The sequence below is a fragment of the Tripterygium wilfordii genome, chromosome 17, assembly GCF_013401445.1.
Source record: "Tripterygium wilfordii isolate XIE 37 chromosome 17, ASM1340144v1, whole genome shotgun sequence".
Lineage (NCBI taxonomy): Eukaryota > Viridiplantae > Streptophyta > Magnoliopsida > Celastrales > Celastraceae > Tripterygium > Tripterygium wilfordii.
The window spans coordinates 12,049,089-12,067,234 of record NC_052248.1 but is presented as its reverse complement, the minus strand read 5'-3'; the positions used below and the strand labels follow the sequence as shown (position 1 = coordinate 12,067,234).

General features: G+C 40.4%; 1 protein-coding gene across 1 annotated transcript; it reads right to left on the bottom strand.

Moving 5' to 3' along the window:
- Positions 1–92: 92 nt before the first annotated feature.
- LOC119982590 (potassium transporter 7-like) lies at positions 93–6,997 on the bottom strand. The gene is made up of 10 exons (XM_038826059.1): positions 6,587–6,997; positions 5,178–5,406; positions 4,835–5,083; positions 4,611–4,661; positions 4,012–4,272; positions 3,143–3,195; positions 2,923–3,037; positions 2,505–2,759; positions 1,351–1,873; positions 93–1,005 (listed from the first exon to the last, which is right to left on the bottom strand). Exons 1-10 carry the CDS (start codon positions 6,845–6,847, stop codon positions 468–470), a joined length of 2,535 nt encoding a protein of 844 aa, XP_038681987.1. The 5' UTR covers positions 6,848–6,997; the 3' UTR covers positions 93–467.
- Between the last annotated feature and the right edge of the window lie 11,149 nt (positions 6,998–18,146).

The following is an 18,146-nucleotide window of genomic DNA, read 5'->3' as shown; positions in this document are numbered from 1 at the left end:
CTCATTAGAGTTGTCTCACTGGCAACGAACAGATCATAAGCAAGCCCATACAGCAATCCAGTCTCATTTTCTTCTTTGGTCACATAGCCTGCGGAGAGAGACATAAAGTGGAATTGCCTAATGGAAAAACATGTACATAATCTCTGCGGTAATTACAAAACTTGATTTGGCATTAACGATACAATGAAAACTTGAAATGCAACCAACGGGACAAAAAGCTACAAAACTTCTTGCTTAATAGAACATACAACATTGATGATGGAGAAACTCGAGTGCTCAGCCGTAGGAAAGAATTTTGATGCAGGGCTGAGTAGCTCATTGTCGACAACATAGAATAATGCAAGAATGAGGCCCATCGGGACCCCAATCGCCTGTATCAAACCTTTGGTATCAAAAGTCAATGAAATAAGCCTGCCCTTTTTTCTTCATACTATCAACAGTCCCTTGTTTCATTGCTATATCAACAGTTAAACCATGTAAGTCATACCCACCTGCATAAGATGTGAGTGGGGTACACTCAAATTAGCAACCCCTCTCCTGCAGTTCTTCCTCAAGAAAGCGTAAAAGTAGTTTATAACCAACTTCTTAATAAACCAGGAATCCTTCCTTGCTCTAATATCCCCGTGTCCAAGAAGATAAACTACCCCAGATTCTTTTGCCCTGCGTATAAAAGACAGTTCTCTCTCAAGACTCTGCTCTGTATCAGATGTTGTGGACTCTGTAGAAGGTTCGACCTTCACCTCCCCTGAGGAGCTTGCTTCTGAAATGGGATTGGCTGTGTCCTTGTACTCAGCTAAGAGAGGCACACCTAGTGAATAGAAACTTCCATTTGGAGCTATGAGAAGTCTTGAGCAAGAGGTGTCAACCTCAGAATCTGAATCATCATCTACATCACTTTCCAGTGACCGTTCCAGAGCTTCTCGACGAATGAACTTCTCAAGGCTCTCGATTAATAATTGCTGAAATGTTTGGTGGTTCTCTTTTCGGACATCCTTGTAGCCATACCTGTCACGTGGTTAGCTTGTAAGCAGCAACACAGAAAAGTGAAATGACCCCCACACCCCAACCTCAAAAACCAATCCAAAAGTGAGGAAAAAGAAATTACGACCGACAAGCAGCATCATGCGAGGACATTATAGTACCATAAGGTATGGGAGTGGGGGCAATGAAATGCACAGATATAGCAGTCTTAAGTTCACAAGAAATTTGCTTTCCATGGATCATTAAGCCATTTGAGTTGAAGCAGGGCATGGTCAGGGTATTACGCATGCCAATGGGAATGCAGTAGATCCCAAAAAACTTCACATCAAACAATGACAATGGAGAACTTAAAGGAACAGAGCACCTTACCTGGCAATACAGCGAAATATGTGGTAGCCTTTTGGGCAGACCCTCCGGAAGAGGAACCTTTCACTTTGTGGCACTACAGGTACCGGAACATACTTTATACACACAAATATGATCATAGAATGGACTGCAGGAAGAGTGGTGAGAAAATGGCCAAATATTGCAGGTATCCCTTTCACCAGTTCATTGTAAAGCAAACCGATGCCTGGGGCTCTAATTGTCCCAAGGTTGGGACCCAGTTCCCGCATCAAATCCATTGATAGCTTTTGCTTAACTTCAGTTTCATACTTGAGCTTGCTCCCATAATTCCAGATGAACATTATAAGAAACATAATCAAGGCGAAGACTAATATAATCCAACTTCCATCTCTCACACTGGACAACACTGACGAGAAGAAAGTCAATTCCATTCCAAGGAAAAAAATGAAAAAACTCAGCACAATAACAACGTTTATCTGCCATATAAGCAGCATAACAATTGTCACAAAAACTGTTGTCATCATCATCACTCCAAGCTCGGCGATGCCTGTAAACAAAAAATCAACATAGAATCATTGAAACATTTTGTTACCTGGAAGAGCCCCTAGATTATTACAAATACAAGCAGTAACAGGGTACAAAAAATTCTATGTCACTCCAAGCTCGGTCTTGAGCTTTATCTTAAATCTGGCTGACCATGTGCTCAATATAAAAAAATTCCATTTAAAGAAGCTGTAAATTAAACAGAACATCCGCTGTAGCTAAAACTCAAAGTGAACAATGTAATGCATCGATCTCATAATGAAATTTCAGCAGCAGATTTCGTCTTCCAATAGTCAAGCATCTCCAACTCCGAAATCTAAAGTTTTCAATACCCATATGTAAAGCAGCTTTGCCTATTTCTCAAATATACTTATATTTTTGACGAGTGCAAAGCAATGCTGCCGATTCCATGCAAAGCCAAAAGGTGGACAGGATTGAGTTAAAATTCAAACTGATACAAAGGTTGGTTGGGTGACTGTAAGGCTTGGATCCACATGACCAAGCAAAAGTAAAATTGGAAAATGGATAATGTGTAGCTCCGGTGGACAAGTAATTAAGAGAACTTTGTATACGGAGAACAAGACAGTGAAAAAATGCCAGACAAAGATGTAAATAAAACCGAAAATGAGTCCTACCATAAGCATTTCCCATCTCAGTGATGCTTGAGATGGAGCAGACAAACACCAGGCACATTACCAGCAAAAACCAGTTCATGACAGGAATATAGATCTGGCCCATGAATTTTCGAGATGTATGAACGATTTTAAGACGAGGGAAACAACCAAGTGCTGTTGATTGCTTTATACATGAAAATGTAGCAGTCGTCATAGCCCGACTGGCAATTAATGCAGCTACATTAGCAATGATTAAGATAGGCCAGAAAGCACCACCTGCGAACAAAACAAATTCCAGCAATCACTTTCCATTTATAATAATAAAAAAAAAGGCAGATGCTACATCTAATAACTAATGGCAGATATAGTAGATTACAAAGAGCCGACAATTGAGTGAGTTGCATGAACTAGTTTCACTGATGTAAAGAACGAAGCTTACGTGGAATGGATGAAAAGAAAACCTGCTCCGCTCCAGACAGGTTCTTCATAAGATATGCAGCTTGACCCAAATAACCCAAAAGAAGGCAAGGCATGACAAGAAAGACAAATGTAAGCTGCAAACAACCACTATCCAGTCTATCACAATGACAGCAATACAAACAACAAAAAAGAGAAGAAAACCACATGAATTTTAACTAGTACTTTGAATTTTTTTTTACCTGAACTGAATGCACAGAAAAGTAGCATAGATCTGCAAACATTGCCTCCGAGCCTGAAATACAGTTTGTCAGCAGCGACAAGGTAAGAAAGAATACAACATGAGACTTTATCATAATAGCATTATTTGCTAGTTCCATCAATGTATCGCACAGTGCAGTATAATTTTCTTCACATAAATGTCAACAAATTCCAACATTTCAAGAGAGATCAGCATGACAGAATACAGACTGAAACTGTATACCAGCAAACGCAAGCAAAGATCAATCCTTTTTTGACCTCCCATTGTCCATGCAAATTAAGCTTCAGCACAAAACTGGGGTAAATATATGTCGAAGCTTAGTTCATAAACCTTCAAGCATAACCCGGTTAAATTGAGATTCATTCAATACTCTAATACGCAAACTTCCCATATATCCAACCCATCCAGATAGGAGCCACAAACTTGGGAAAGGAGTGGGAATAGGTACTTTTTTTTGAGGAGTGGACACCGTACATGCTTTTTTTTTCACCAGATTTAAAAGAGGATAACACTTTTTTACATTTGCTCCTAATAAATAAAATATCAAAAACTGTTTTAAGCATGAAAGACGATACTGTTGCAAAGCTTCAACTACATCTATATCGCAGTTTAATACATTAGCATCACTTCACAGGAATAAAGCAACATTATGTTAGTGCAACATTCCATGGGCATAGAAGGTCCCAAGTCCCAACATCCTGATTATAGAGAGAATAGAATTCAGAATGACAGGACACGAAATCATTTCCTTCATTAGATGCAAAACATTTTGATTCATGAAAAGAAACAAAAACCGAATTCACTAGTTCAATACATTATACATAATATTTACTGAACTGATTTTATTACCTGTTGCACATAGAATACAACCCCCAAGGGCATACCAGGCCTTTGTTGAGTTCCTTTTGAAGAAGTAATAGATATGAACTGGATTAAATGCCCTGAAGACACTGGCATCATATTTGACAAGGTTGTAAATCCCAACACCAGCGAGACAACAAAACCATATAAATAAAGCAGGGCCAACAGCAAGTCCCACTTTACTGGTCCCAAACTTCTGTACACTGAACAAAATTACTAGAAAAGCAACAGAGATCATCACCACTAGATCTGCACAAAAAAGAACAAAAAGAAATCCATTACCAACTTGAACCGAGCAACTCAGTGGAGTGTATCAGAAGACCATATGGGGGGTATGTATGTTCTCAGACCATTTATTTATGAAATAAAACTACACGAATAAGAAGTTTGACGACTGGAATTGAACTGGACTACTGATCATTGGACAAATATCAGATCCAAAAGCCAGTATATAAACCGGTGTTAAAATTCAAAGAGTCATATATTAAACTCACTTTTTACAAAGGAAAAAAAAGTTGAAGACCACAGGAAACTGCAAAATCAGACAATTAATGGCTTACGATTTCATTTACAGAGTATCATAATACCTTGTTCAATTGCAGTTACTCCAACCTTTAGGCCAGCGACAGCAGACAATACTGCATTGCATTAGGAAAGATCATGCTTTAAAAAGTAACCGGATAAAAAAATCTGCAGTGGAGCTTAAACAGGCCAACAGAAGATGCCAGGAACAGCTTTTTTCTGTACAAATATGTATTCGGTAGATTGCCCAGGAGCAACAAAATTATTAAGGAGCATGATTCTTACAAACCTGACATTGCTGGTGTAACAACCCCATCAGCTATCACCATAGAGGTACCAGCAAGGACTAACATCAGAAGCAGCTTTTTCAGAGTCAACGAAGACTCAAGTCTCTCCTTGATTTTCAGTGATCTCTCAAGTTCAGGGGATGGCACCTTTAGTCTGAAGCTTGATATACGGGCATCAGATGGAAGCTGATTTGGCAAAAGACTAACCTTAGCATTCCGGCAGATCAATGAATACAAGGCAAATGTACCGCCTGCAAAAGTTAAACAACAACTATAAAATAGGTCATATGAAAATAGTAGTATTTATCTGTAGCCACCAGTGAGTAGGTGAGGGAATAGTCATACCTTCACCATCGTCATTAGCCCGAAGAACGACAAGGACATACTTGACCAGGGGAATCAAGATTAAGGTGTATAGGACCAGGGATAATGCACCAAGGACGTCTTCTTCTCCCTTAATAGGCGCGTTATTGAACATCACATCAAAGGTATACAATGGACTTGTTCCAACATCACCAAAGACAACACCAAGGGTTTGAAAAGCAAGTATAATCTTTCTCCCCGCACCAAATTCCTGCAATTAGATTAACACAATAAAGACAGCTGGTACTTTTCTTATTCGTTAAGGATATCTAACTTTATCCTAGCGGAGCTAATAAGAAGTGCAGTCCATAATAGTATATTAATAATGTCAAATCAACACAATGCAAAGATGCAAATGTGCAGAGCATGCACACACACATGGTATAAACTCTCTACCATCACAACTATATAGCATTAGTAAAGTAAAGTATCATCATCATCATCATTCGAGCTTTTATCCCAAAAGTTTGAGGTCGGCTACACGAGTCTATGAGAAAATCATTGGAAATCCGCCACATGTATTTATTTTCTCCATTACTTAAATTCATATCATTTCTTATAACTTCAAGCCATGTCTTTTTAGGTCTACCTCGCTGCCTCATACTCTCCCCTATAAAAATTCTCTCATTTCTCCTCACTGCCGCACCGCTATCTGTACGTTGGACATGTCCATACCATCTTAACCGAGTTTCTCGTAACTTATCTTCAATAGGTGCTACTCCTACCTTAGATCTAATAATCTCATTTCTTATCCTATGTTTCCTAGTGTGACCACACATCCAACAAAGCATTCGTATTTCTGCTACATGCATTTTTTTGGATATGTTGTCTCTTGATAGCCCAACACTTGGAACCATACATCATTGCAGGGCAAATAGCTGACCTATGGAATTTTCTCTTCAACTTTAAGAGAATTCTCCAGTCGCATAAATCATAATACCCCGGATGTACTCTTCCACTTATTCCACCCGTTTTTAATCCTATTAACTATATCATCACCTATGTCACCATCTTCTTGGAAAATCGATCCAAGATATCTGAAATCAAAATCCAATGAAATTCACAACAGAACTCACGAATGAACTCCAAGGAAGCCCTTTAACACATTATTTCCAATCTTCTCAAATTGAAGCTCCAAGAATATTAAATAAATCCCCACCATTATAGAATTTAGTTACGGCTATGAGGTCAGATGTGATTACTACTAAGCTACTTCACTCTTAAATATTCATCAATCCACAAACTAAAACCAATCCAGTTCGTTTATCAGGAACCAGAACAGTAACGCTACTCCAAACACGAAGAACTCAGAAAGCTCACAGAACCTTCAGTTAAGATGCTTAGACATGCATATAATTTGAAATACAATAACACTTTTCAACACAATGCACCTCGTAATCGTTTCTGTGAGCACCAGGGACCTCGAGGGCCTCCACATCAAAGGAATCGACGCGCGGGCCAGTCCGAATTAGACGCTGATCCGCTGCATCATCATCGTCGGACTCAATCCGATAAGCAGCATCGTCGTCAACGTCATCGTCGATCGCGGAAGCATCGTCTTCATCCTGGTAGACCCACCGCGAGTCCATAGACGCCAATCTTCCGTAGATGCCCGATCCACTACCTGCTGCTCCATGGGTCTCCTCTGCCATTACAATTTCACAGAACCGTTAAAAATTAGGATTTTAATTCGACACCGTAAGAACTAAGAACCTCGGGTCGGGGCCAGATTTGGTTTCGGGTTTTAGTCCATCATTACTTGACAACGGCGCCGGTTTCGCGCAAAAACGCAGCGTTTTAGTAATACATGGGATTTGACAGTTGCCGTTTCAGTGGGGCGCGAATTCCGATGATACTTTGTTGCAAGGCGCGACAACATATTTGGCTTTTGGTTCTTAGGAAAGAAACCCCTTTCTCTCTTCTATCAATCAATTCAGCCAGGTATCCTTCTCTTTCTTGATGTTCATCTCTGATGTTGGTTTCTCTTCCTCGTTTTCTCACTCTAATTTGGAACAATTGTGTTGTTTGGGAGTCCTGTCAAGAAATGTTATGCGGTGAGTTGAAACGCAAAAACTGTTTGACGCATCACTTTTAAACTATGATGCGGTGTTGTGAGGTGTGTTTGGTGTATCTAAATTACGATTATATTATATGACTAATAATATTAATATAAAATCACTTAAAGTTTACATTGTACATTAATCTAAAATAAAATAATTGACCTAATTTGATTACGTGAGACAATTCAACATATATTATAAGCGTTTGGGAGTGCTGTGAGGTGAGGTGAGGTGTTGCGAGGTAAAAAGTTGTGGTACTGTGAGGTGAGTTCTACTGTAAAAACGTTTGATGTGTCACAAAAAATTATAGTTATGTAAGGTAAGGTTTATCTGAACGCAGTGTGTTGCCAAACATATACATTGTCTCTTATTTTGCTGTAATTGCGTATTGAGTCTCTTCCTTCATGTAGAGCGAGGTATGGGTTTTCAATTTATCTGCAGTTATACTCTCTCTTTTTTTCTAGGATTTCGATTTCCAGATAGGCTTTACAATGTACTGTTTGGGCCTCTGCTTCAATTTCCTGATTTCTGGTTAGGGTCTTTTTAGGTGTTTTTGTGGCTTTCGTTGCTTATATTTTGGGACTCTTTTTTTTTCCTCTTCTTGTTAGTATAGAATATAGAGGTCCTTTGCAAGTGCCTCAAAAGCCCCATTTTTTTAATGCACTAGATCTCCAGGACATAATTTTCTTGTTCTTTTCTTCTTCTTCTTTTTTTTTTTTCTTTTACACCTCATTTTTCGATCCACTCACATATGCATGCTTGAGTTCTTGATACTGGGCACTTGATGACTAATGCATCTGAAGGTGATGTCAAGATGTACTTATTTTGGTGACACTTTTTGATTTTTGTTGAAGGTTAATCTGTGTTTACAGTTCCATTTCTCATAAGGATTTTTTGGTCAATGAAGATTAATGCAAATGTGCATCTGTAGGTTTTCTGCATTTCATCTCATTTCAGATGTGGGGCTTCTGTTTATGATCAGTTCAAACCCACCCTCCAAGATGTTTTTAGGTTGCTGACAATCCAATCTTCTTATTCTGCAGTTGATTCCACTTTGAAGGTTAGATTGAGCCCTTGTCAACAACATAAATAAGATGCCTACAGGAGTTGCTTATTAGACAATGTGTGGACCGAATCAAGCAGTGCATTTGTGGACATTTGGTTTATAGATGGATATGCCCACAGAACCAATCAGGTTAGGTTGGTGCCTGGTGGTGGTTCACCTCCTCATCCTTCTTAATTTACACAAAATGACTGATGCTGCTGTGATGGAATATCAAACTTTTAAAGAACTCTACATTATTTTCTTGAGTTGGGTCATCTAGCAATTCAGTTCAAGGGCATTGGGACACCTGTATGTGTCATATGTAAGGGTTGATTGTAAGATCATGATTATTTTTTTATTGAACTTGAAGCATAATCAACAGGATACATAAACTGAACAAAAGTAAACAATAGTTATATAGAAGGTCTCCAATTATTGAAAACAGGGCAGCAAATATACTGCTGAACTTTATTGAGCAGAGACCATAAGAACAGATCTTCAAGCAGGGCTAGTTGCCTGAGGTGACTCCCATGGGGCCAAACCATGTGGCAAAGTGGGCTTCACGCATTTCGGAATCCCAGGCAATGGTGGGAAAGTGGGCTATGGCCAATTTGGATTGGAAGGCAATGGTGGGAATGTTGGCTGCGGCCAATTTGGAATCCCAGGCAATGGTGGCAAAGTGGACTTTGGCCAATTTGGAATGGAAGGCAATGGTGGCAGTGTTGGCTTAGGCAAATTTGGGATTGAAGACAATGGTGGCATAGGCCACTTTGGAATTGAAGGCAAGGGAGGTAAGTCCCAGAGAGGACGAGCAGCATAGCCAAGATAATGCAGGTTAGCCAACAACAAAGCAAAGAAAAAGAAGAAACATTTGTGAGAGGCCATATTCACTGTCTACAACGTGAATGTTTTGGTCTCGAATTCTGTTTGCAATTCATGGCTAGGCAGGGTGGGTTTATATAGCTTTTTTGGGAATGCTGAGTTGTGTTGCTGTTAGCCTGTTACTTCACTTAATGAACCACAAGTCCAGATACAAATCATGGAACCACATGCTCCTGAGTCCTGAACTCATGGTTTTGTGCAGAAGATTGGTCAAAAGTAGACATGAAGGAATTATTTGTTTTCTAATCTTAAGTTGGCGCATGAGAATTCTGACTCAAAGTTCATGTCTTATAATCCCCTTTAACACATGGCTTAAAACAAAACACTCAACATATAACCACCAGAGATGTCACCATTTTTATATGAAACACCTTCTAGAAGGCCCTTGTTTAAAAAAAAAACAAGACAAAAACATATGATCAGATGTTGATGTAGTTAATTAACTCGAGTTTGGGTTTAAGTTAACTCAAATCGAGTTCAGATTTTGAGTTGAATTTGGGTTCAAGTGAACTTGCAAAACAAGACTTAACTCGAAACCCCATAATCAGACAACAAATAGGGTGAATAACAATTAATCCACACAAGCTAAACAGGAGAGGAGGAGATGGAAAGAATGGAAGTCGGGATTGTAGGGATAGAGGGAATGCTTGGCAATGTGAGCTTTGGGAATTGGGAGAGTAGATATATTGGGCATGTTAGGCAATGGAGGCAGTATTGCAATGTGGATAGTTTGGCAATGTGGGTTGTGGCAGATTTGAGATTGTTGGACAGTTTGGGAATGTGGGTTGTGGCAAATTTGGGATTGTGGGAAAATTGGGCATCTGCAAGAGATGGAGAGGCCACCATCCAAGCTTGAAAACGTCAGAGCAACAGAGAAAGCCAACGAGAAGTAGTTGGTAGAGGCCATTAGAACGTAGCAGATTTTCAGAACTCATATTCGAACAAAGAGAAGAGCCTCTCTCAAACTCATATGGTAATTGGTAGAGACAAAGTTAATCACTGTAAATTAAAATATCGAAGGCTACAAGTTATAGAGACTACATTTCATACAAACATTTGTAGATATTTTTGAACAGAATTGTCGAGGAAACCGGAGGGTTTTTTTGTTATTTTCTTCGTTGGTTTGTAAGGGAAGACTGGAAACAAATCCCACATCGCTAACTAATTCTTACCGTGAACGGTTTATAATGGCTGAACAGGCAACCTGGCAACGTCGAGCTCAATAACGCGGGCTTGTGACCCAAGTGGGGACTTTGAAGTGTTGGAACATGGCCTTGGCCCATTTAGTCGGGCCCATAGCTGGCTCTTGACTGGCTTGTCCATTCCAAGCTAGGAGTTGGCCCATGAAACTCGAGTGAAGACTTGGGTTTCTTGGGCCTTAGAGTGGGAGGGACCGCGTGAGGCTGGTTTCACAGAGCAACGACTACTCCCCTCTCCTGGCAGTGGAAGGATAACAGGCCAGTGCCACCTGGGTCCAATAATGGCTAGATGAACCACAGGCTTCATTGGACCAACACTTTTTCGAACCCACAGAAAAGGCCCGGGTCCCATATGAAATACAAATTGTACGAGGCCAGCCCATCTCATTCAGCTTCATAGAGGCCGACAGTTTGTCTTTTGACAAGTTAAATTGAAAGTGATCGTCCGATTCCGTGTTCTCTCATTGAACGGTGACAAAAAGTCCATACTTTCTACAAAAATAGATGCAGAATTTTCGTCTCTATTAAAAGATTTTCAGAGTGGCAGTTTAGCAGTTATCGAGACTAAATATAAAGCTTGTGCGTGATGGGCCGAGCATGAGGAAGGCATGCAAGGTTAATGTGGGAGACTCGGTAAACACGCTATTAGATTCGTGTTTGTTGGTGGCGAACAAGAGAGAGCTCAGAATTGATAGCTGGAGAGGCTGTTCAGACAAAGGAAGTTTGCGGTAGTTGTTTGGCAGATTTGAATAGGTTCGCAAGACAATGCATGTGTTATGGGATGAATTTTGTGTGTTTTTACTATAGAGATCATTGTTTTTACTATAGAGATCATTTGTATACTTCGCAGGAAGTAATGAATGTTGGGAGGAACTTCCTATAACTTTGGCCTTGCTTAGTTGCAGGGTTAATAGCACTTTTGAGTACTGAATAATCTAACACAGTTCAACTCGGGAACTCATTTTTCAAAAGTTTCAAGTTAAGCATCGTAATTTCAATTTTGTTTCGAAGTCATCACTCGGGCAGATTTCTACCTTTTCGGGCAGCCAATAATCTTACATGGCTTATAAAAGTCAAAGTTAACTGGTTTTTGCTGATGTGACCTAACAAATTAGTGACTTGGATATTAATTATTTTTAAAAAATGATGAAACATAGAATAATAAGAAAACCCAAAAACCCCAAAGTTGTTCTTCCTCACAACTCACATAATCGGAACCGACTTCGAATCCCCCATTACTACCAGCATCGGAAACTACGGCGGATCTCTACGGTCCCAGCAAGCACCACCTGGACCTTCGTTTACCTGAACATTCGTTTGGTGGTGGAAACCACGACGGATCTCTGCGGGCACCACCTCGACCTTCTAGTTCCTTCTCGTCTTTCACTTCGACATCATCTTCTGTTCTTTACGACACTTTTGTTGTTTTCAATTTCACAAATCTTCACGCTTCTCTCCTCGACGATTCTTCCACTTCATACTCGGAGCTCCTCACCGGTCCAAACTTGAACGGAATCCATGGCCTGCTTGTCGCTTTGTAAAGCTTTGTTCTCCACAAATCTACACTCAGTTGACTCAGATTCATAGAAACGTGAACGGAATCTAGTGAGAAAGTGGGTAAGAGGTTGAAGAAAGTGGAGGAGAGAAGAGATGCAGGAGCTGGGAGAGAAGCTGAGAGAGTAAGAGAGGAAGTGAGAGAAATTGTTTTTATTTTTTTAATGCCATATACATTTTTTTTATGCCACGTAGATAATTTGATTGCCCGTTTGGGGAGAAATCTGCCCGAGTGATGACTTCGAAACAAAATTGAAATTACGATGCTTAACTTGACACGTTTGAAAAATGAATTCCCGAGTTGAATTGTGTCAGATTATTCAATACCCAAAAGTGCTATTAACCCCTTAGTTGCATGTTGTGTGTAGCCTCTCGTGTACAAAAGAAAAACAATTGTTGTGTTCGTGCGTTGAATTGGTTGAGACTAAGAAGGCATTCTTAGTGCCATCACAAGGCAATTTTACGAAGTTAAAAATTGGCCATGTGACAATTGGTATCGGAGCCGACATTGAGATCAAAATCAACACAACATCATGGTTGGTGGTGCTGCTTTAGAGACATTGGTCACTCTTCGTACTCCCAACCTAGTTGTTGCTAAATCGATGTCCGAAAGGTTGGATGCTCTTTCTGTGTCCTTGGTGGCCTAGAGGGTTTTTACAACATCCTGTCCGATGAATTGCACTCGAGGGTGTCCGAGTTGGAGACAGAACTGTTGTTGTTGAAAAAGATAATTGGGAGTGCTTCCTAGACGAAGATGAAGGTCTTCATCGGAATTTGAAATGTCAAAGAACTTGAAAATTTCTTGTGGGAGATGGAATAGTATTTCAGGATAGCAAAGGTTGCGGAGGGTGAACAAGTGACTTTCACTAGCATGTACTATCGGTGATGCTAAACTATGTTGGAGATCCGGATGTGAGTGATGACAATACATGCCCCAAGATGATTTTTATGTGGGATTTGTTAAAAAAGGAATTGGTGGACAATTCCTTCTGATGAATTTGTCGTGGGTTGTAAGAAAAGCGTTGAAGAAATTGAAGCATAGCAGAACATCAAGGGAGTATGTGGAGTTCTTTGATGCTAGACATCAAGAACATGTCGGATGAAGATAAACTATTCAATTTCATGTGCCATTGGCGCATATGGAATTAAAGTGACGGAATGTGAAAGGGTAAAGCGCTGGTAGAGGGAAATAGTACGTATTCAGATAACAGATGTTTTATTTGTAGTGGCCCCTATTTGGCAAGAAATTGACCGAAAAATAAGAAGTTGACAGCCTTGGTGGCCAAGCAAGAGAAAGGTGATACCAACAGAGATGTTGTCCACATCAATCAATTGCATTTGCTCAATGCAATTCACAGTGAGTCATTGGAGGATCACTTTAGGCATTTGCCACAAATGTTTACACACTTGTGGGAAAATAGACTGTTTATTAAGAGGGAGAAATGTAAGTTTTGACGTAAAGAGATTATCTTCCTTGGCCATATAGTGGGGCACAGGCCAGTGAGAATGAATCCTCATAAGGTGCAAGCCATTGTGGATCGGCAACCCTCTACTACTGTTGTAGAGTTGCGATCATTCCTTGGATTGGCTAATTACTATCGGAAGTTCATTAAAGACTATTCGAAGAGGGTGCCTTCTTTGACCGATCCGTTGAGGAAGAATACTAAGTGGGAGTGGTATACTAATTGTGGAAAAGCGTTTGATAAGCTGAAGGCTTCAGTTTCTTCGGAATTGATGTTGAAACTCCATGAGTTTGGAGTCCCGTTTAAGGTGCATACGGATGTATTAGATAATGGGGTGCTCGTTCAGATGGGCATCCGGTTGCTTTTGAGAGCAGAAAGTTGAATGATGCCGAACAGAGGTAGTCCGCTCATGAGAAGGAAATGCTAGTTGTGGTGCATTGCCTTATAGTTTGGAGGGTTTTCTTGCTGGGAGCACAGTTTATGGTGAAAAACTGATAATGTGGCCAATACATTCTTCAAGACTCTGAATAAGCTATCTCCAAAACAGGCCAGATGGTAGGAGTTTCTTGCTAAATATGACTTTGCTTAAGAGCACAAGCCATGCAAGCATAATCAAGTTGATGATGCTTTGAGCAGGAAACATAAAAGGGAAATTGTGGCAGCCCTTACTCGAGTGGAAACAAATTTAGTGGACATAATTTGTACAAAAGCTATTGAAGATCATGTTTATCAAAGACTCGTACAGCAAGTTAAGGGTGCTCGTTTGTTTGTTCCAAGTGTTGGAGGATTGAGACATGACTTGATGCGGGAAACGCATGATGCTCAGTGGGCTGGTCATCCAGGTGTTGAGTGGATGTTAGTATTGCTGTCTCTTGGGTATTATTGGCCAAAGATGGAAGATGACGTTCAGTTGTACGTTAAGACTTGTCTCGTGTGTCAAGTAGACAAGTTAGAAAGGAAGAAGGAAACAGGTTTATTGCAGCCTCTTCCTATTGCTAAGAAACCTTGGGTGTCAATTTCTATGGACTTTGTTGGTGAATTTCCAAGGTGGAAGACAAAAGTTCTGTTGTGGTTGACAGATTCTAAAAATATGTCGTGTTCATTGTTGCACCAGTGGTGTGTTCTGTAGAGGTAGCAGCAAAGTTGTTCCTTAATAATGTGGTGAAGTACTTTGGCTTGCCGTAGGACATTCTGGGTGATTGGGATCCCCGTTTTACTAACAGGTTTTGGACGAGTCTATTCAATATGATGGGATCAAATTGAAATTATCTACAGCCGACCATCCATAAACAAATGGACAGACGGGAAGGATCAATGGTTTGTTAGAGGAGTATTTGAGGCACTACGTTACAGATTGGCTAGACTTACTGGATACTGTGATGTAGATTCAGGCCCAAGCCCAGCAACAAGCAGACCCTAACTATCCACTGGAAAACCGGTTAACCAATGTCAGGATTGACCCACTTACATACTGTAACTCAAGCCTTGAATCCACCGATGTGGTATTTCATATTCGGTGTTTACATCATTCTCACCCTCTCCGGCACGCCGCCCCCCCCACTCGACCCCCCCTTTTTTCAGGCTATGGGGCCTTGGGCCATGGGCCGCACGTGTTTTCGAAACCTGCATCTGATGTAGATTCAGGCCCAAGCCCAGCAACAAGCAGGCCCTAACTATCCACTGGAAAATCGGTTAACCAATGTCAGGATTGACCCACTTATATACTGTAACTCAAGCCTTGAATCCACCGATGTGGTATTTCACATTCGGTGTTTACATCATACTGCCCAGTTTTGTTACAGTTAGAACATCAAGCATTGGAATGAGTCCATTTGAGTTGGCAACTGGCCAATAGCCACTAGCCACTTACTCCGCATGAGGTGGCGAGAGCATCTTTAGGGGAAAGATGTCTAGTAACATATCGTTTTGCCAAGGAGAGATAGAACATGTTCGATGAGGCACAAGATTCATTGAACAAAGCTGCTAGGAGGATGGAAAAGTGTGCGGACAAAAGAAGGAGATCAGTTGAGTTTCAAGTGGGGGACAAAGTATTGATGAACCTCACTCCACAAATTCGGAAGAAAATCAACAGCAAATCCATGCATCGGGGATTAGTTACCAAGTATGATAGTCCGATTGAGGTAGTGGGAAAAATAGACTATGTTGCCTATCGATTGGGGTTGCCAGAAAGGTTTAAGCAAAACATGCTCCTCCAACTATTCGAAAACATTTTCAACGTGAAGTGGAGAAGATTTTTTACCACCGTAGGATGGGACAGTGTAAAAAGAATAGAAGGACAAACTACTTAGTTTTGTGGAAAGGTAGTCTAATGGAGGAGGCCAATTGGGAAAGAGACGTGACTTTGTGGCAGTTTGAGGACCAGGTTCGGGTGTACTAGGATTTACTCTCTACTAGGACATCGAGTTATTCTACTGCGGGTTTGTTAGCCCCTACGTGAGTTAGTTCGATATGTGGTAGCATTGGCGTGCACATGGCTCCAATGATTGTTGAGATAGGCCGAGCATGAGGAAGGCATGCAAGTCAACAAGGTGAATGCGGGAGTCTCAATAACAAGCTACTCGATTCATGCTTGTTGGTGGCCAACAACAGATAGCTTGGACTTGACAATTGTAGGACTATTCAGACAATGGAAGTTTGCGGTAGTTGCTTGGCATATTTGAATGGTAGTTTGCGGTAGTTACTGGCAGTTTTGGCTGATGTGCCTTGGCAGTTACTTGCTGCAAAACAAGGCAATTTTATGTCCCTGAGATGTTTTATTAGTCTTTTGATAGGCTATTGTGGGAATTACGAATTTTGTGGGTGGGTTCTTACTCTTGTATCCTAAAGATCCTTTGTAGGAAGTAATAAAGATTGAGAAAAATTTCTTGTAACTATGGCTGTGCTTGCTTGCTTAGTTGCATGTTGTGTGTAACTGATGAATCTCAGGTGATTCTTGAGCCCTAATTAACCTTCAAACACAGGTAAGCAAGGCTAATAATTGTTGAGAATAAGATCTCTTTGATAGTATTTCTTCATAATCACCTCAGTTGCGTACATATCCTTATATAGGATTACCAAACGGAATAGGAAAAACAATTATAGAAAGATATATGTCTAGTAGTTATGGTAACATCAATTAGCTACCCTTATTGCTGCTAAATTATAGTTAACTAAATCAGAATTCCCACTCCTAGGAATACCTGATTGCGTGGAATCATAAGGCTCCAGTCAGCCACTTTCTTCAGCCCCATTTCCACCACTAATTGCTCCATTATTAACGCCATCAGTATCTTCATTAATTGCCAAATCTTCCTCCACATTGACCCTTGTAACCCCATTAATGTCTTCATGCACACTAATGGAACGTACTCCCGAACCTTCTCCAGTTTCCTTAATACGCAAACATCTTGCTCGATTGTATGCATTCTTAAGCTGACGACTTTGGTCTTCATCAATAACCTAGTTCTCTTGTGTGCCAAATAAAAACACTTGTTGTGTTCGTGCGTTGAATTGGTTGACACTAAAAAGGCGTTCTTAGTGCCATCGCAAGGCAATTTTGCAAACTCCAGGAGAGGAGATTCTAGGTAATGGAGGCAGTGTTGTGAACAAAGTGGGTTGTGATATATTTGGGATTGTTGACAAGTTTGGCAATGTGGATTGTGGCAGATTTGGGATTGTAGGCAAATTCGGCATCTGCAAGAGATGGCGAGCCGAGAGGCCAACGTCCATGCTTGAAAATGTCAGAGCAAGAAAAAAAAAGCCAGGAAGAAGCACTTGATAGAGCCATTAGTACTTAGCAAATGTTGGTGCTTATCCTGGGAAATGATAAGTACAGAGGAGCTATCTACGGCTGGCAATGGAGTATTAGGAGTTTTTTATTGGTGGATTAAGCTCGTTTTGAGTTGTGACACTGAAATTTCAAGATAGATTCATCAAAATTATATATTGACCAGAGAATCGATTTATATGTAAGTAGATCAAATTCAAATAATTGAAAATCCACAGCAATATAATGGACTTAATATGTTAGGATTTCTGTCTTCATTTCTCTACGATGCCGTTTTATGTCTTCCAACGACGACGCCGTTCTGTAACTTTTTCTTTATTACCGTTGTCATTTATTTTATCTTTATTTTTTGAGTTTTGTATTGTCTGACAAGAAGACCGTTTGTCATCTTGTCAAGACTGAGGATATATACTCTGGTTTGTTCCGCTGCTTGACTTAAGCAATTTCAGTATTGTGTAATCTTTCTCTGATCAATGAAACAAAGCCTTTATTCTTCTTGATCTATTCCAGTTTATTTACATGGTATCGGAGCGTATGGCTCACACCAAATTTGCTTCGAGTTCGCAAGCTCAAGCTTCGACTCCTGAACGTCTGGTTGATTCGAATCCACCAGCTTCAAATCCTTCAAATCCTTCGAACTTTCAAGCTACAAACAATCAGTTTGGAAATTTTCAATTTGCTCAGTCTTACGGTTTGCAACCAGTAATGACTCAAAATCAAAATCCTTTCCGAAACCCTTATTTCCTTACTAACTCAGATTTCTCCTCAACTCTCATCAAATCGACCTTGACTGGGTGCAATTTCCATTTATGGAGTAATCAGTTTGCAACTGCCCTCAGAGCAAGGAACAAGATGGGGTTCGTGGATGGTACTCTTACTATACCGGATGAAGATCATCCAAATCACCAAGATTGGAACCAATGCGACAGCTTGGTCAAAACTTGGATCACAAACTGTGTCT